Source organism: Lactuca sativa, chromosome 4 (genome assembly GCF_002870075.4).
Source record: "Lactuca sativa cultivar Salinas chromosome 4, Lsat_Salinas_v11, whole genome shotgun sequence".
Lineage (NCBI taxonomy): Eukaryota > Viridiplantae > Streptophyta > Magnoliopsida > Asterales > Asteraceae > Lactuca > Lactuca sativa.
In genome coordinates, this window is record NC_056626.2 from 123,349,997 (window position 1) to 123,364,468 (window position 14,472).

General features: G+C 36.1%; 1 protein-coding gene across 4 annotated transcripts in view; it reads left to right on the forward strand.

Annotated features, from left to right (window-relative positions):
- Positions 1-12,461, forward strand: part of LOC111877937 (beta-amyrin synthase 1) — a 42,404-nt gene extending 29,943 nt beyond the window's left edge. For 3 of the 4 annotated variants that reach the window (XM_052770429.1, XM_052770431.1, XM_052770430.1), the window contains exons 14-17: positions 11,024-11,201; positions 11,798-11,878; positions 12,010-12,093; positions 12,177-12,461. In XM_052770429.1, the coding sequence (XP_052626389.1) occupies positions 11,024-11,201; positions 11,798-11,878; positions 12,010-12,093; positions 12,177-12,299 (466 nt within the window). In that variant the 3' untranslated portion in view covers positions 12,300-12,461. Of the gene's footprint in view, positions 1-9,043; positions 9,228-11,023; positions 11,202-11,797; positions 11,879-12,009; positions 12,094-12,176 lie in introns of those variants that run through there. The other variant, XM_052770432.1, reaches the window with a different exon arrangement.
- The last annotated feature ends 2,011 nt before the right edge of the window (positions 12,462-14,472 follow it).

Here is a 14,472-nt window from a genome sequence, read left to right on the forward strand (position 1 = left end):
TGTTGCTGGTGCATTGGTGAGCCCGAAAGGCATCACCATGAACTCGTAGTGCCCATAACAAGTCCTAAACGCCGTCTTCTGGATATCCTCATCACGCACCCTCATCTGGTGATATCCAGACCTCAAGTCTATCTTGGAGAAACAAGATGCTCCCTGCAACTAATCGAACAGATCGTCGATCCTCGGTAATGCATAACGGTTCTTGACCGTTAACTTGTTCAACTCCCGGTAATCAATGCACATCCGGTGTGAACCATCCTTTTTCTTGACAAAAAGGATTGGCGCTCCCCACGGCAAGCTACTCGGTCGAATAAACCCCTTCCCCAGCAGCTCCTGAAGCTGCGAGGATAACTCATGCATCTCTGGCGGCGCAAGGCGATAAGGCGCCTTGGCGATAGGCGCTGCGCCCGGAACCAAATCGATGCGGAACTCCACCTGCCTCTCGGGAGGCACACCCGATAATTCCTTAGGAAAAACATCCGGGAACTCACGCACTATCGGAACATCATCAACCGAACTCGGCCTCTCAGCGGCCACTCGTGTATCCATCATATAAACTACAAACCCGCTGCAGTCCTGTTGTAAACTCTGTCTCGCTCTGGCAGCCGAACAAAATGCTGACCCACATCGGGTACCCTCGCCATATATACAGTCAACATTCCCCCACTATGGTCTAGTATCATCACTGTCTGCCGCTCGTAGTCTATAACCGTCCCAAATCGGCTCAACCAATCCATGCCCACTATAACACAAACGTCGCCCATCGCAATCGGGACTAAATCTATCGGAAACTCAACACCGAAGATCTCGAGTACACATCCTCGAATCACGTCAGTAGCATACACCGCTCGCTCGTCAGCTATGGAAACTCGTAGAGGTCGACTCAACACCTTTCGTCGAATACTGATGTGCTGACTAAACGCTAACGACACAAATGATCGACTCACACCCGAGTCAAATAACACCAAAGCACGTATAGAACTTACAAGAAAAGTACCTACGCATATCATAATATAAGCACAATATCTCAACCCAGCATAAATAAATGAAAGAATACATACCAGCCATGACATCGGGTGCTGTGCGGACCTCCTCCGCTGTCAACTGGAAGGCTCTCCCACGAACCTTCGGTGCCTCGATCTTCACTGGCCGACACTCAGTAGCTCGTGCAGCAGCAGAGGCAGATCCCTGCACTGATCCTTGTAACAGCTGTGGGCACTCGGCCTTCCGGTGACCCGTCTGGTTGCAATGAAAGCAAACCATAAATCCCTTGGGGCAGTGCTTGGCTATATGCCCCTCTTTGCCACATTTGTAGCAAGCACCCGCTCGACATACTATATCATGTCCATTGCCGCACTTCCCACAAGTGCGGCCCTTCTGGCCTCCAGATCTCGTATCAGCAAGCTTAGCCCGCTTGGCTGCCGATTGTACCTATACTGGTCGCCTGTCCCTCCCCTGAGACTCGGCCTCCTCCCTGGCCTGAGTCTCTCGCTCAATCTCCCTCTTCCGGGCATTTTCCTGGAGCTCAACAAATGTCTGGTATGACGTGTTCGCCACGAACTCATGAATGTCCCTCCTCAGTATGCTCAAGTATCGGCTCATGTGTGCCTGCTCAGACGACACGTGCTCAGGGCAAAACAACGCCCTCTCGTGAAACATCCGTGGGATCACCGTCATGGACTCTGTCCCCTGCTTGATGGACAAGAACTCCTGTGCCAACCGTTCCCTCTCCACTGGGGGAACATACTCGTCTATGAACATGGTGGTGAACCTCTCCCAGGTCACCTCTAAGGTCTCTGCAAGAGTGAAGTTTTCTGTTACAAACTTCCACCAGTCCTTCGCTCCGAAGTGAAGCTGGTTCAGCACAAACCGAACCCTCAGATGCTCCGGACACGAACAGGTGTAGAAGCATCCCTCAATATCATAAATCCATCTCATCGTATAAATCAGATCCTGCATCCCATAAAACTTCGGTGGCTTCGTGTTGCTGAACTCCCGGAACAGCAACGAGTCACCCCCTGAGGTCTAGTAGCAGCCATAGCTGCAGTAGCTGCAGCCGCTGTAGCCTTAGTAACCGTTGCGTATCTCTCATCAAATGTCTCAATCAGGGTAGTCTTGATAGACCCAAACATCTCCGGTATCTCTGCGCGGATAACCACAGCCACCTCATCGTGGATCATCTGACGAAGCTCCTCGTCACATACACCCCTGGTCTCTGGTCTGTGGCGTGTCCCAACCATGATGTATCTGAAATACAAGCATAAAATATCAGAGACTTGCTCGAGTATACTCACACTCGATAACTCAACCCTACTTGCTCCTCAATACCCTAAGGATTCTTACTTGGACTGCGCACTAATCCGGTCTTTTCAGTAGTACGGGCCCTATACTACCTTCCACACCGCCTCAGCATTCATTCTAAGTCTTCCTCTTAGGATCCCAGGTCACAAGTACTCTACATCTTGCTAAGCATAGGCTACCCTTCGGTAGACTTTTCATAAGCTCCTCACTGCTACCTACTTACTCTCGAAGCATCTCTTAGCAGCAACAATCTCCTAGGCTAAGGCATCACAAATCAGGCCACTCTAGTCCTAATAGGAATACTTATCCTACTCTAGCATGCATAACACATCATATCATATCTAATAACACATAATGTAATGGTATTTTGGGAAATCACCGTTCGGGTGCTAGCTGATTGTACACACTGCTTCTTTTCGCTTTCCTCCAATTACTTTTTAGAAAAATTGTTTCTTTTATGAAAAGCTTTCTCAAATCCTCAGTTTGAGTTAAAATACACTTGAAGGTGCATCCGAATACCTCAAACCAAGGCTTTGATACCAATTTGTAACGACGTAAAAATTTGAAACAATTTTTCATTTAAATAAAACAACCATAACTCGTATAATAGTTCTCAAAATCTCATAATGTCAAATGTCATAATAGTAACAAATCCCATAATCTCAAACAACTCTTCTTCTTGTGTGTACAGATCATGCCATCACCTTCCCGCGATCCCTATTGGTACCTGAAACACATATCACACAAACGGTAAGCATAAATGCTTAGTGAGTTCCCCAAAATACCACATACAACACATACGTCACTCAAAGCCATAACTCCATAGGACCTTCCGATCCATGTGTCTCAGCGGACTTCCATCCCAACCCTGGTAGACCTTCCGACCCTACCCGTATGACCTTCCGGTCCTCATCATCTTGACCTTCCGGTCCATACACTGTTGACCTTCCGGTCCATATCATACTACTCATAACATACATAGCACATACATATCATATAACAACATACATCGCATTCTACTCGTACCCAACCCATCACATAATGTTGTTTTATATTATATTTTCATTTTAATTATCCAAGATTCTTAAACTACAACATGTAACTTGATTTACTTCCAAGATTTTTAGAATTTCAACAGTATCATACTCATATACCACATGTTTTTCTCGAACAGATGGTTGTCTATATATATTATAGTTTCAAACAAAAATTATGTATAGAGGAAGATAATGGTGAAAGTATGAAAATTTTGGAGTGTATATCAAGTTACGGGTTGAAGTAAACTTGGATAATTTCAATGCGAATATGATACAAAATTATTTAGTATGTTGTGTTGGGTACCTTAACTTATATATTTTAATAAGGTGTATTCATTCCCCCCCCCCCCCCCACCATATATATATATATATATATATATATATATATATATATATATATATATATATATATATATATATATATATATATATATATATATATATATATATATATATATATATATATATATATATGGTAGAATGGTCCTTATGGTTTAGGATAATCTGTATGCTTGGTCCCTAACAACTTTTTTTAAATCAGACCATCTTCATTATTTCGTTTTGTTTCGGGTTTAGACCTTATCATACATAAAATGATTGTTATACCCTTATGTATATGTTTTTTTTTATTGTTTTATTCATTAATAATATAAGTTTAAGTGGGACCGTAGTATATCAAAAACTATCACCTCAGTTCACACACATTATCTTTGGATCTCTCTATTCTCATACCGACGGTACATCTGTCTCTTCTCTTATCTCATCCCATCGAAGACACCACAATTACCTCTAGTAGTTGGTCATCCGCCACCATCTGCAATCTCATGGAACCACCTCAGTGATAGATCTTTAACCTTCGTTGTCGTACCTACAACCCATTGATGCCCAATCAGTAAGAAAAAAATGGCAGTCGACTAGGGTTCTGTGTCTAGAGCTTCACTAACATCTATTTTGTCGCTAGATAACGTTTCACGTCGGTGGGAGTTTGTTTCCGATGGCGTACACTACACAAGTGCTGATTTGCAGATCCCCAACATCATCGATTAGCAGATCTGGCCACCGATTCACGCCCATGGATGAACTTCACCACTATCATGTAACGACGTAAAAATTTGAAACAAATTTTCATTTAATTAAAACAACCATAACTCATATAATAGTTCTCAAAATCTCATAATGTCAAATTTCATAATAATAACAAATCCCAGAATCTCAAACAACTCTTCTTCCAGTGTGTACAGATCATGCCGACACCTTCCCGCGATCCCCGCTGGTACCTGAAACACATATCACACAAACGGTAAGCATACCTGCTTAGTGAGTTCCCCAAAATACCACATAGAACACATATGCCATTCAAGGCCATAGCTCCATGGGACCTTCCGATCCATGTGTCTCAGGGGACTTCCATCCCAACCCTGGTAGACCTTCCGGCCCTACCCGTATGACCTTCTGATCCTCATCATCTTGACCTTCCGGTCCATACACTGTTGACCTTCCGGTCCATATCATACTACTCATAACATACATAGCACATACATATCATATAAAAACATACATTACATTCTACTCGTAGCACATAAGACCTTCCGGTCACGCATAATTACCACTCTAGGTAAAGTATAGTGAGAAGACTCACCTCGTATGATGTTGGATAACCTCTCACGCTCGATAACCCAACCTAGTCTCCTCCTATTAACTTAATAACATCTCTAATCAATACTTTCTTAGGTCCTCACTTCTAAAGGATGGGTAGAAGACCATTCTACCCCTCCTTGACCTCTATTGAACCAACTTGACCAAAACCCTAAGGTCAACTAAAGTCAACGCTAGTCAACATTCAAACTTTGACCAAACTCGTCGAGTGCACATGGGTGACTCGGCGAGTACAAGCTTGTCCTCTAAATCCTTTTAAGGCCTCATGGCGTGGCCATCTATGGCCTCATATCGTGATCTACTACAAGACAAATTATTCGGGTCTTACAAACCTCTTAATCCATTAAGCCATTAGTCCATCTTTTCCAGGAGGCTTCCTAATACTTATAGGATCATAAAAATTGATGCTTTACAGTCTTGTATGTCCAGTACAAGACTTGAGGTTAAACTAGGTCATTCATGAATAAAAAGGAGGTAATTTCTGAAGCATGGACTCAAACATCCACCAAACTTCTGATCCATGACATATAAGCACCAAGGGACCCTAAGGATCCATAAAGTTGCCAACTTTATGGAGTCCCAATACTCTAACTCTTAAGATCTTGGATAAATATGCATAAAACCTTATCTCTAGCAACAACAAAACGTAAAGCTTGGATCTTGACTACTCACATTGGTCCAGAAGTGTAGCTAAGGGTTGCAAATGAAACTTCGAAGCTGAAACTATGCTTCCATGGTGATCTCTTCCTCTTCAAACCACCAAAACTTCACCAAAAGCTCAATAATCACAAATAGAGGCTAGGGTTAGGGTTTTACTGAGTTTAGGGACGAACTAGGTTGTTTAGAAACCCTAAAATGAGGTTCATAGGGATTAAATACAAAGGAAACCTTAAAAGATCATGGGCTTGGGCTATAGCGTATCTCACGTCGTGAGCTTCTTACTGCTCACGTCGTGAACTCAACATGATTTAACTTCTTTGTTTAATTACTCCTCACGTCGTGACCCTACTATGAATCATGTTGTGAGCCTTGGTTTTTACCCAAAAACCATGCCTTGACTCCTTGAAACCCTAAATTGATCCGATCTAGAAACTGGGTCTTACATGTTTCTTATCAATTACTAGATTGGTTAAGTCTCTTGGTGTGATTTTATCTGTATTGATTCAAATGACACTTAACATAATGGTTATGTAATTAACTATCGTTATTACTAGTACTTTGTTAATATTGTGAATGACTTGATCTAGTAATTAATCTTAATGGTCATGACAATTAATTGGTGCATAGAATGGACAATTATTTCAATCTTACACTTTAAAGTTTGGTTACTTTATAACTTAACCTTAGGATTTGGTTCATTACTAGTCATACAGTCTTATAAGTCATAAAGCAAGTATGATTCAAGTCAACATAGTTAGAATTACCAAAACAAAAACCATGTAAAACTAGGCAATCAGCAATAAAGACATAAACTTAAACACATTAGGATCTTTGATCAAGCAAATATAATATTATATCTAACTAATAAATCCAAATATTTTGAAACAAAACCATAATATAGTGGTTTATCTACTCTAAACGAGAGCTAAGGGGATTAGCCCACATCATCCCAGATAGAAAAAACAGCAAGAAATCATAATAAAGTTGCTAGACATGATAACTTAAAGCAAACCAAATGATTTATCCTTGATTTCACTCTTAGATCTTTAAAATCATGCTCCAATGTTGATCTCCAGCTTTGATTGAAAAAAAATGGAAGGTTATGATCAACAATGGTATTATGGTAATTAAACGATAATTTGTTTAACTAATTTTAATTTGGAAACGACAAGAAGTATAAATTAAAATTTTTGGTTTAATAAAAATTAAAAACGGTGGATTTTAAGAGGAAATAAAAACAATTTACGATAACATTCCTCAGAAACTCGGGATATAGGATGCATTTTATCATAATATGAGAATAATTTAGAGAGCGAAGTCTATAAGAATTGAATTGTATTATGTAATTAAATTTTTTTTTATAAACGGATACAATTTATATTTCTTGAAGAATTCATGCATTCTTCAAGAGTGCTTGAATAAAAAATAAACAAAAACACCAATGCATTCTGAAAGTATATGGTTGCTGATGTGTTTTGAAAGAGTATGGTTATTGAGGCATTCTAAATGAAAAAATCATTCTAAAAGAATATGTATTCTGAAAGAATGAGCAAATTGCAGTCTATTTGAAATCTAATTTATTGGTCTGATCAAGAAAGAAAGATGAGCATGGTCGAGAGCTCTTGTTATATATGTGTTCTAGTTAGATATCAACATGATGATGGTGACAATGTGTGAATTTGGTGGTGTTTGATGGTTTGTGATAGTGATATGTTGGTCAGGTGATGACAATGGCTATTATGAAGGGCTAATGGTGACATTGGTTGTTAATGATGGTGGTTGTTTCGATGATGATGATAATGGTAGTTGCATAAAGATGGTTTTGTGATTGTGTACGCTTGTTTGAAAATGACGAGATGGTGTGGAAATGGTGATGTAATGTGTATCTTCATATGATAGATAGATTATAGTGTGTGAAGGACAAATGTGTGGTGGGTGTGGTGATTGTGAAAAGATGGTGTTGGTGGTGATTGCGAGATAGTTTCAATCCATAAATGTGATGATTTAACTTAGATAATAATTAATTTAATTAACCAAATTACTATAACACCATATTAGATGAATGTACTAAATTGGTTCATACATTCATACAATAAATATAACTCATATATATATATATATATATATATATATATATATATATATATATATATATATATATATATATATATAGCCAAGTAAAACATAAAACTGAATTATACGACTTAACATTAAAACCAAATGAAAATGACCTATTTTCATAAATTCACATGGCTCATTTACATCTTCAAACATGAACATGTAGGTTCAATTATGAACTTGGGTCTTGGTCTTTATGGTTAGATGGTATGTATGTATGCATGTGTGTGTGTGCATGTGTGTCTATATATATATATATATATATATATATATATATATATATATATATATATATATATATAATAGGATTATGATCTTTTGAGATCTCAAAGATTTCCGACGGTTCTTTTATTGATGACATTTTTTTATTCAAATATACATAGTGATGCAATATTCACCAACAACCCAGTTGATTGTCAACAAGGTTCATCGCTGATATTTTAGTAAAGTATAATGCTTATACTAATCCTAGTGATTCACATAAGAGTGTTGAGATTTGGGTGGAGCACACGATCAATCGGGGAAATATCCAAATCAGACAATCAACACTTTGTGCGTGTTGAATGTGTAGATTGTCTAGATTTGGATATGACTCGGAAGGTTATTATAATTTTTGGTAGGCATCTTAATGCATACAATGTGTTTTCTTATGCTTTTTAGGTTTCCAAGGAAACTTAAAATTATCACGAGTCATTATTTTATACTAAGGAAATTTCCACTTCTGATTTTGAAAAGTGGATGACTTCAATAGAAGAAGATATAGGATCTTTAGAAAACGAATTGGACCTGGGAGCTTGTCCTGATATCTAAGGAAAATAAGTTAGTTGTGTGCAAAATGTTGTACAAAAAAGTAGGATGTTATATTCGGATCATGATACATTGGAAAAGGAAGTAGTCAAATAATTGGGATATATTTTTATTGTCATGTTGTCTGGCATAAGTTTATCCATACATTATTTAGAATTGTTGTGATGCAAGATGTGGAGCTTTAACAACTTGATGTGAATAATGTTTTTACATGGTAATTCGGAATAAAATAATTACATGGATTGATCAACTCTGCGGGGTTTTCTATTCCTAAGAAATAAGGTATCATTTTTCTGTTGAGGAATCACTTTATTACTTAAAGCAATCATTCATCAACAATTGTCCAAGAATTTAATAACTTTTGATGTCTCATTATTTCAAGAGATGTATTTTGATTCATGTATTGACCTAAATTCAATCAACACCATCCTACTTACTACTTTATGTTGATGATCTACTCATAGCTGCAAAAGACAAGAATGCAATCACCAAACTAAAAAAAACAACATATTTAGGAGTTCTGTATGAAAGATTTGGGTGATGCAAATGAAATAAGTGGTATAGAATTTTCAAGGAATCAAGCCACATGCAAGTTATACCTCAGCTAAAGCTGCTACATCAACAACGTTCTACACATTCAACACGCAAGATGCTAAACATGTAAGTACACTACTAGTCAACCATTTAAAACATTCTTCCCAACTTTCTCCGTAAAGAAATGGTGAAATTGACCATATGTCAAAGGTTCTTTATTCAAGTGTGGTTAGATCATTAATGTATGATATGGTGTGTTCTGAAGACAACTTATCACATACTTTAAGTGTTGTAAGTCATTTTATGGCTAACCCGAGAAATGAACATTGGAAACTACGTTGAATGGATCTTCATGTACCATAAAGGTATTTCTTAGGCTCGTTTGGAGTTTGGAATAAACATATGGATTATATGTATATGTTGATTCTGATTATATATAAGGTGTTGACAAAAGAAGATCACACAAGGGTTATGTCTTTACTATTACTGGTGGTGGTGTGAGTTGGAAATCTACATTTTAACCTATCGTTGTTTTATATAACATGGAAGTTAAGTACATTGTTGTTTTGTAAGTGTGTAAAGAGGCTATGTGTGATGGTTGCAGCGAGATATATGGTGCTTTATCATGCACATGATTTACAACGATAGTCAAAGGGCGATACACCTCAAGTATGATTTAATTTTCCACGAGTGAATGAAGCAAATTAGAATATGACACCACTACATCATAGATGGAATTTCTCAAAACAATATCAAGATAAGAAAGATTTACACCACTGAAAACCACAAGTTAAAAGATGACAAACTCGGTTCCTGCCACCAAATTGAACTTTGGCGGATTTTTTTGGTATTCTAAATTAATTCCTTAGAAGCTTTTTGGACATATATGTTTTCATATTTTTATGTTGGTTAGAGGTTTCTTTTTAGAAAATTGGTTTTATCCCATTTTAGATTTTGTTATATATATATATATATATATATATATATATATATATATATATATATATATATATATATATATATATGCTCCAAACAATCTACACACATGGGATTTCTACAGCTATTACATTCTATTTCTTGATGTTGCATTGTTTTTCCTAACTATTAAGAGTTTTTTTCGTTCCTTAAAATCATATATATATATATATATATATATATATATATATATATATATATATATATATATATATATATATATATATATATATATATATATATATATATATATTAGTATATAAGCTTAGGTAGCCTAATCGTAACATACTACGTCGTTGTGTAACATATATGCATTGTAACAAGGTTCTTAAAATTCAACTCCTAACTTTATTTACTTCGAATATTTTCAGGAATTTCACTATTATCCTCTTACAAAATTTGCATTTAAAACTAATATATATATATATATATATATATATATATATATATATATATATATATATATATATATATATATATATATATATATATATATATATATATAGACACACACACATTATCTCTTCCTTCTCTATTATCCAACATAAAGCTTTTGCAACTTATACATTATGAGATCTAATATAGTCGTTCTTTATGGTGGTTTTCTCTTTTATTGGGTTTCCACTCTACACTTGACATCTGGTGTTTGTATGTCTATCATTTGTCTCTTTATTGTCTACCAATACTAGTGATTCATTAACATCTAAACGTAAAACATCCTGTTGTGATAATGTGTAACTCATGTATGACAAGTTTACCATACTTTGGTTTTTACCAGTCAATCATCAATAAATTGCTAAGATATTTTCACGGTAGTAAAAGTTGAGACGTTATATATGAATTGTGTAATTTTTGTAAAAACCATTATTGTAAAATACATATCAAATAAATATTCATATGTTATCTCTTAGATACAATCATGAATGTTTTGTTAGGTATGGAGAGTGGGGTGTGTGCTTCACATATGCTACATGGTTTGCTACCAAAGGGTTATTTGCAGCCGGAAAGACATTTGACGAATCTCCGACTATCCGTAAGGCCACTGAGTTTTTACTAAAAATTCAGCAAGAAGATGGTGGCTGGGGAGAAAGTTACCGTTCTTGCCCTAACTTGGTTAGTTCACGTGTGCTATTTTACAGTATCTAGAATAATTTACATCAATGTTTTGATTTATGGTGAATTGTACCACATCGGTACAACACGATCATATACGTCTCTATATATGTTGGAGTCACATTTCTCCCCGAAATGGCTCTTTCGGATAGAAAACTATGGACTACACGTATATTTTACTTCGTATCAGAGACGGTGTCTAACACCTTTGTTGCTTAACACACATCCATGTATATCCTCATCGGGACTCTCTCTTTAAGAGGGGTGTTATGTGTCTCACTAAGAAATAATAGTTTATCGTAAAACTTAACTTACAGTTCAACCAAATAATATGCATGAGATGTATCTAAGTTCAAAATATCATTTTCTTCGGAAGAAATAATAGTTTAATACTTTATTAGTGTAACTATTACAAAATAATTGTTTATATTGATATAGATATGCAATATGTTTCTATTTTGTTATAGATTAATAATGCTTTAAATATCGGATGAATAGTACCAAACGATATAAATTCGAGGTGTTGATCATTTTGTGGTAATATTATTGATATGTGTAGTAAATTCAATCATCTGATAATCATCATTTTGTAATAGGAATTTACACCTTTAGAAGGAAATCGGTCGCATTCGGTGCAAACATCATGGTGCTTGATGAGTTTAATCTACTGTGGACAGGTTCCTAAATTTTTATTCCTTATGTTTACTTGAAAAACATAAGAATTGTCTTTAACATTTAGTGTATTTTTTTCAAGTAAAATTAATCAAATTTGAATTGTGAATTGATGTAATGTGTTGGGTTTTTGTAGGCAGAGAGGGACCCAACACCGATTCATCGTGGAGCAAAATTTCTTATTAACTCCCAAATGGAAGATGGTGATTATCCCCAAGAGGTATATTAAAATTTTCCAAAAAAATTACGCATTTTGACATTTATAGCATCTAATGTTTTTTTTATTGTTGGTAATAATTATAGGAAATCACGGGGTCTTTCCGCAAGAATTGTATGTTACACTATGCGTCTCACAGAAATGTATTTCCAATATGGGCTTTAACAGAATATCGAAATCGGGTGTCATTGTCTTCTAGAAGTATCTAATAATGGGTATGTGCTAAAGCATATGCATATCTATGTATGTATGTATGCGTGCTTTACCAACTGTGTTGTGGGAAAAGTAGTCATACATAATATAACCATATATAAATTCATGTATCTTCAACAAGTGTTCGTCATTATATATAACATTAATTTTGGATGATCTTCTGAATAGCAAACTTTTGATACTTCAGAATTTGGCCACATTATTTTGAAGGGTTGACAATTTTAGTAACTTGAAGCTGGTTGGTAAATGGCTTGGTGCGTGTATTTCCCTCTATTTTTGCCACTTACCCATCCGGATCCTTCATGTATAATTTTGGTCCTTATGTTTGTCAGAGTTACCCATGTCCGTTCGCTTGTTTTCTTCCTACAACTTTCCCGATTCTTTCACCGCTATATGATCTCCTCCTAAGAGGGTCTTTCTTCCATACCCACCAACATGGCCCTTCCAAAACCGTGTAATTTAGCTTTTCATTAGCTAGAGCTCTTCATCAACGTCTGGTTCAGGTAAATATTGAAACCCTTTATTCCTCTTTCATCTCCGTCCACTGCCATTATTTTACTTCCACAACTTCTCCTCCTAAACGGTTAGGGTTACCGAAGAGACATGTATTGATATTTCGATGACATATTGCACAAAGCTTAATCACTTTCCACCACCGCCTCCTTAAATCAACATGGTTCCAATGGTGTTTCTTAGTCGTCGGTTTTAGATCACTATGACCACCGGGAGGAGCAACAACCACCGTTAGAGTTTTTTGTACTTGAGAATTTTGATTTTACCTAGGGTTTGTAGTAGTTTCGATAGTATGTTGCTATAATGTGTAAATACATAGATCCATAGGTTGTATGTCCCCATAATTAGATTATGTATTAATTCCGTTGTGCAAACATGTATAATGTAACATATAAAACTCATCAAACATGACAGGTTGGATTAGATTGATTTGGCAAGAATCGACGAATCAATCTCATGTATAATCCTTAGTGCCCTAGGAGGATAGAGGATATGATCTTATTATTGAAAGGATCAATGTAGATGTTACATTGATTCTAAGTTCCACACTAATAAAGACGATTATATTCGTAGTCGGGATTCATGCTTTTTCAAAATGATGAAGTATTAGCTTGGAAGAGTACTAAGTAATACATCATAGTGGATTTGAGAATAAACTTAGAGTATATTGCAACCAGTTAGAATGCAAAGAAAGTTGTGTGACTAAAAAAGATTCATTAGTGACATCATTAGTGAAATTCAATCATTGATGGTCCTTTTGAAGGTTCTTGTGATTGTAAATGTGAACTTACCTCGTGTATGGATCCCAAAGTCATGCAAGCTCACATGACATATACTCAATAAGTAGCATCACATTTGATTGAAGAAATCATAGTCAACATCGGAAGAAAATCTTTTCAATTTATTCGCTAAGTGACTATCACTAAACAAGTCTAGCAGTGAGACTTAGTCGTGAGGCATTTGATTTACAAATGATATGGCTTATGCATACTTGGAATAATTTGTTTTAAATCTAAGAACTTAAGCAATATAATACTTTATTATTAAGTGCAGAACTTAATATATGATAGAGATAAGTCATTTCATTAGCTTATCATTGTGTTCTCCTTTTGTATGTTTTGAACCCACTTCCCAAATATTAATTTATTCAAAACTCCTCTTGGGAGTGAGTATAGGAATTAAGACTATCATAAGGTTGGTGGATTGTCCATAGAGATTGGACATAGCATATAGATTATGCTAACTATAATGTCCCAAAATTTAAGACTAAAAATTTTGATTTTTAAATTAATAAAACCAGTATCCAAAACAACATCATCAAAACCATAGTGAATCAAAGTGTATCAATAACATCCAAATACATCAGAGTAATATAAAATGCAGAGCGATGCGGTGTGTGTATTTCAATCATCCCTGGCTCTTCCTTTTCGAACCAGAAGTACCTGAAACATAAAGTGAAAACTGTAAGCATAAAGCTTACTGAGTTCCCAAAAATACTACATACCATACATATCAAACATATAATGGGCCCCGTACGACATCGAGCCCTGCTAGGACAGATCTATCAGTCATCGGGTCCCGCCTGGCATCGGGCCCCGCTCGGCATACATACAAACACAGAAACATATGCATAAAATCGCAAAGATAAATAGCATA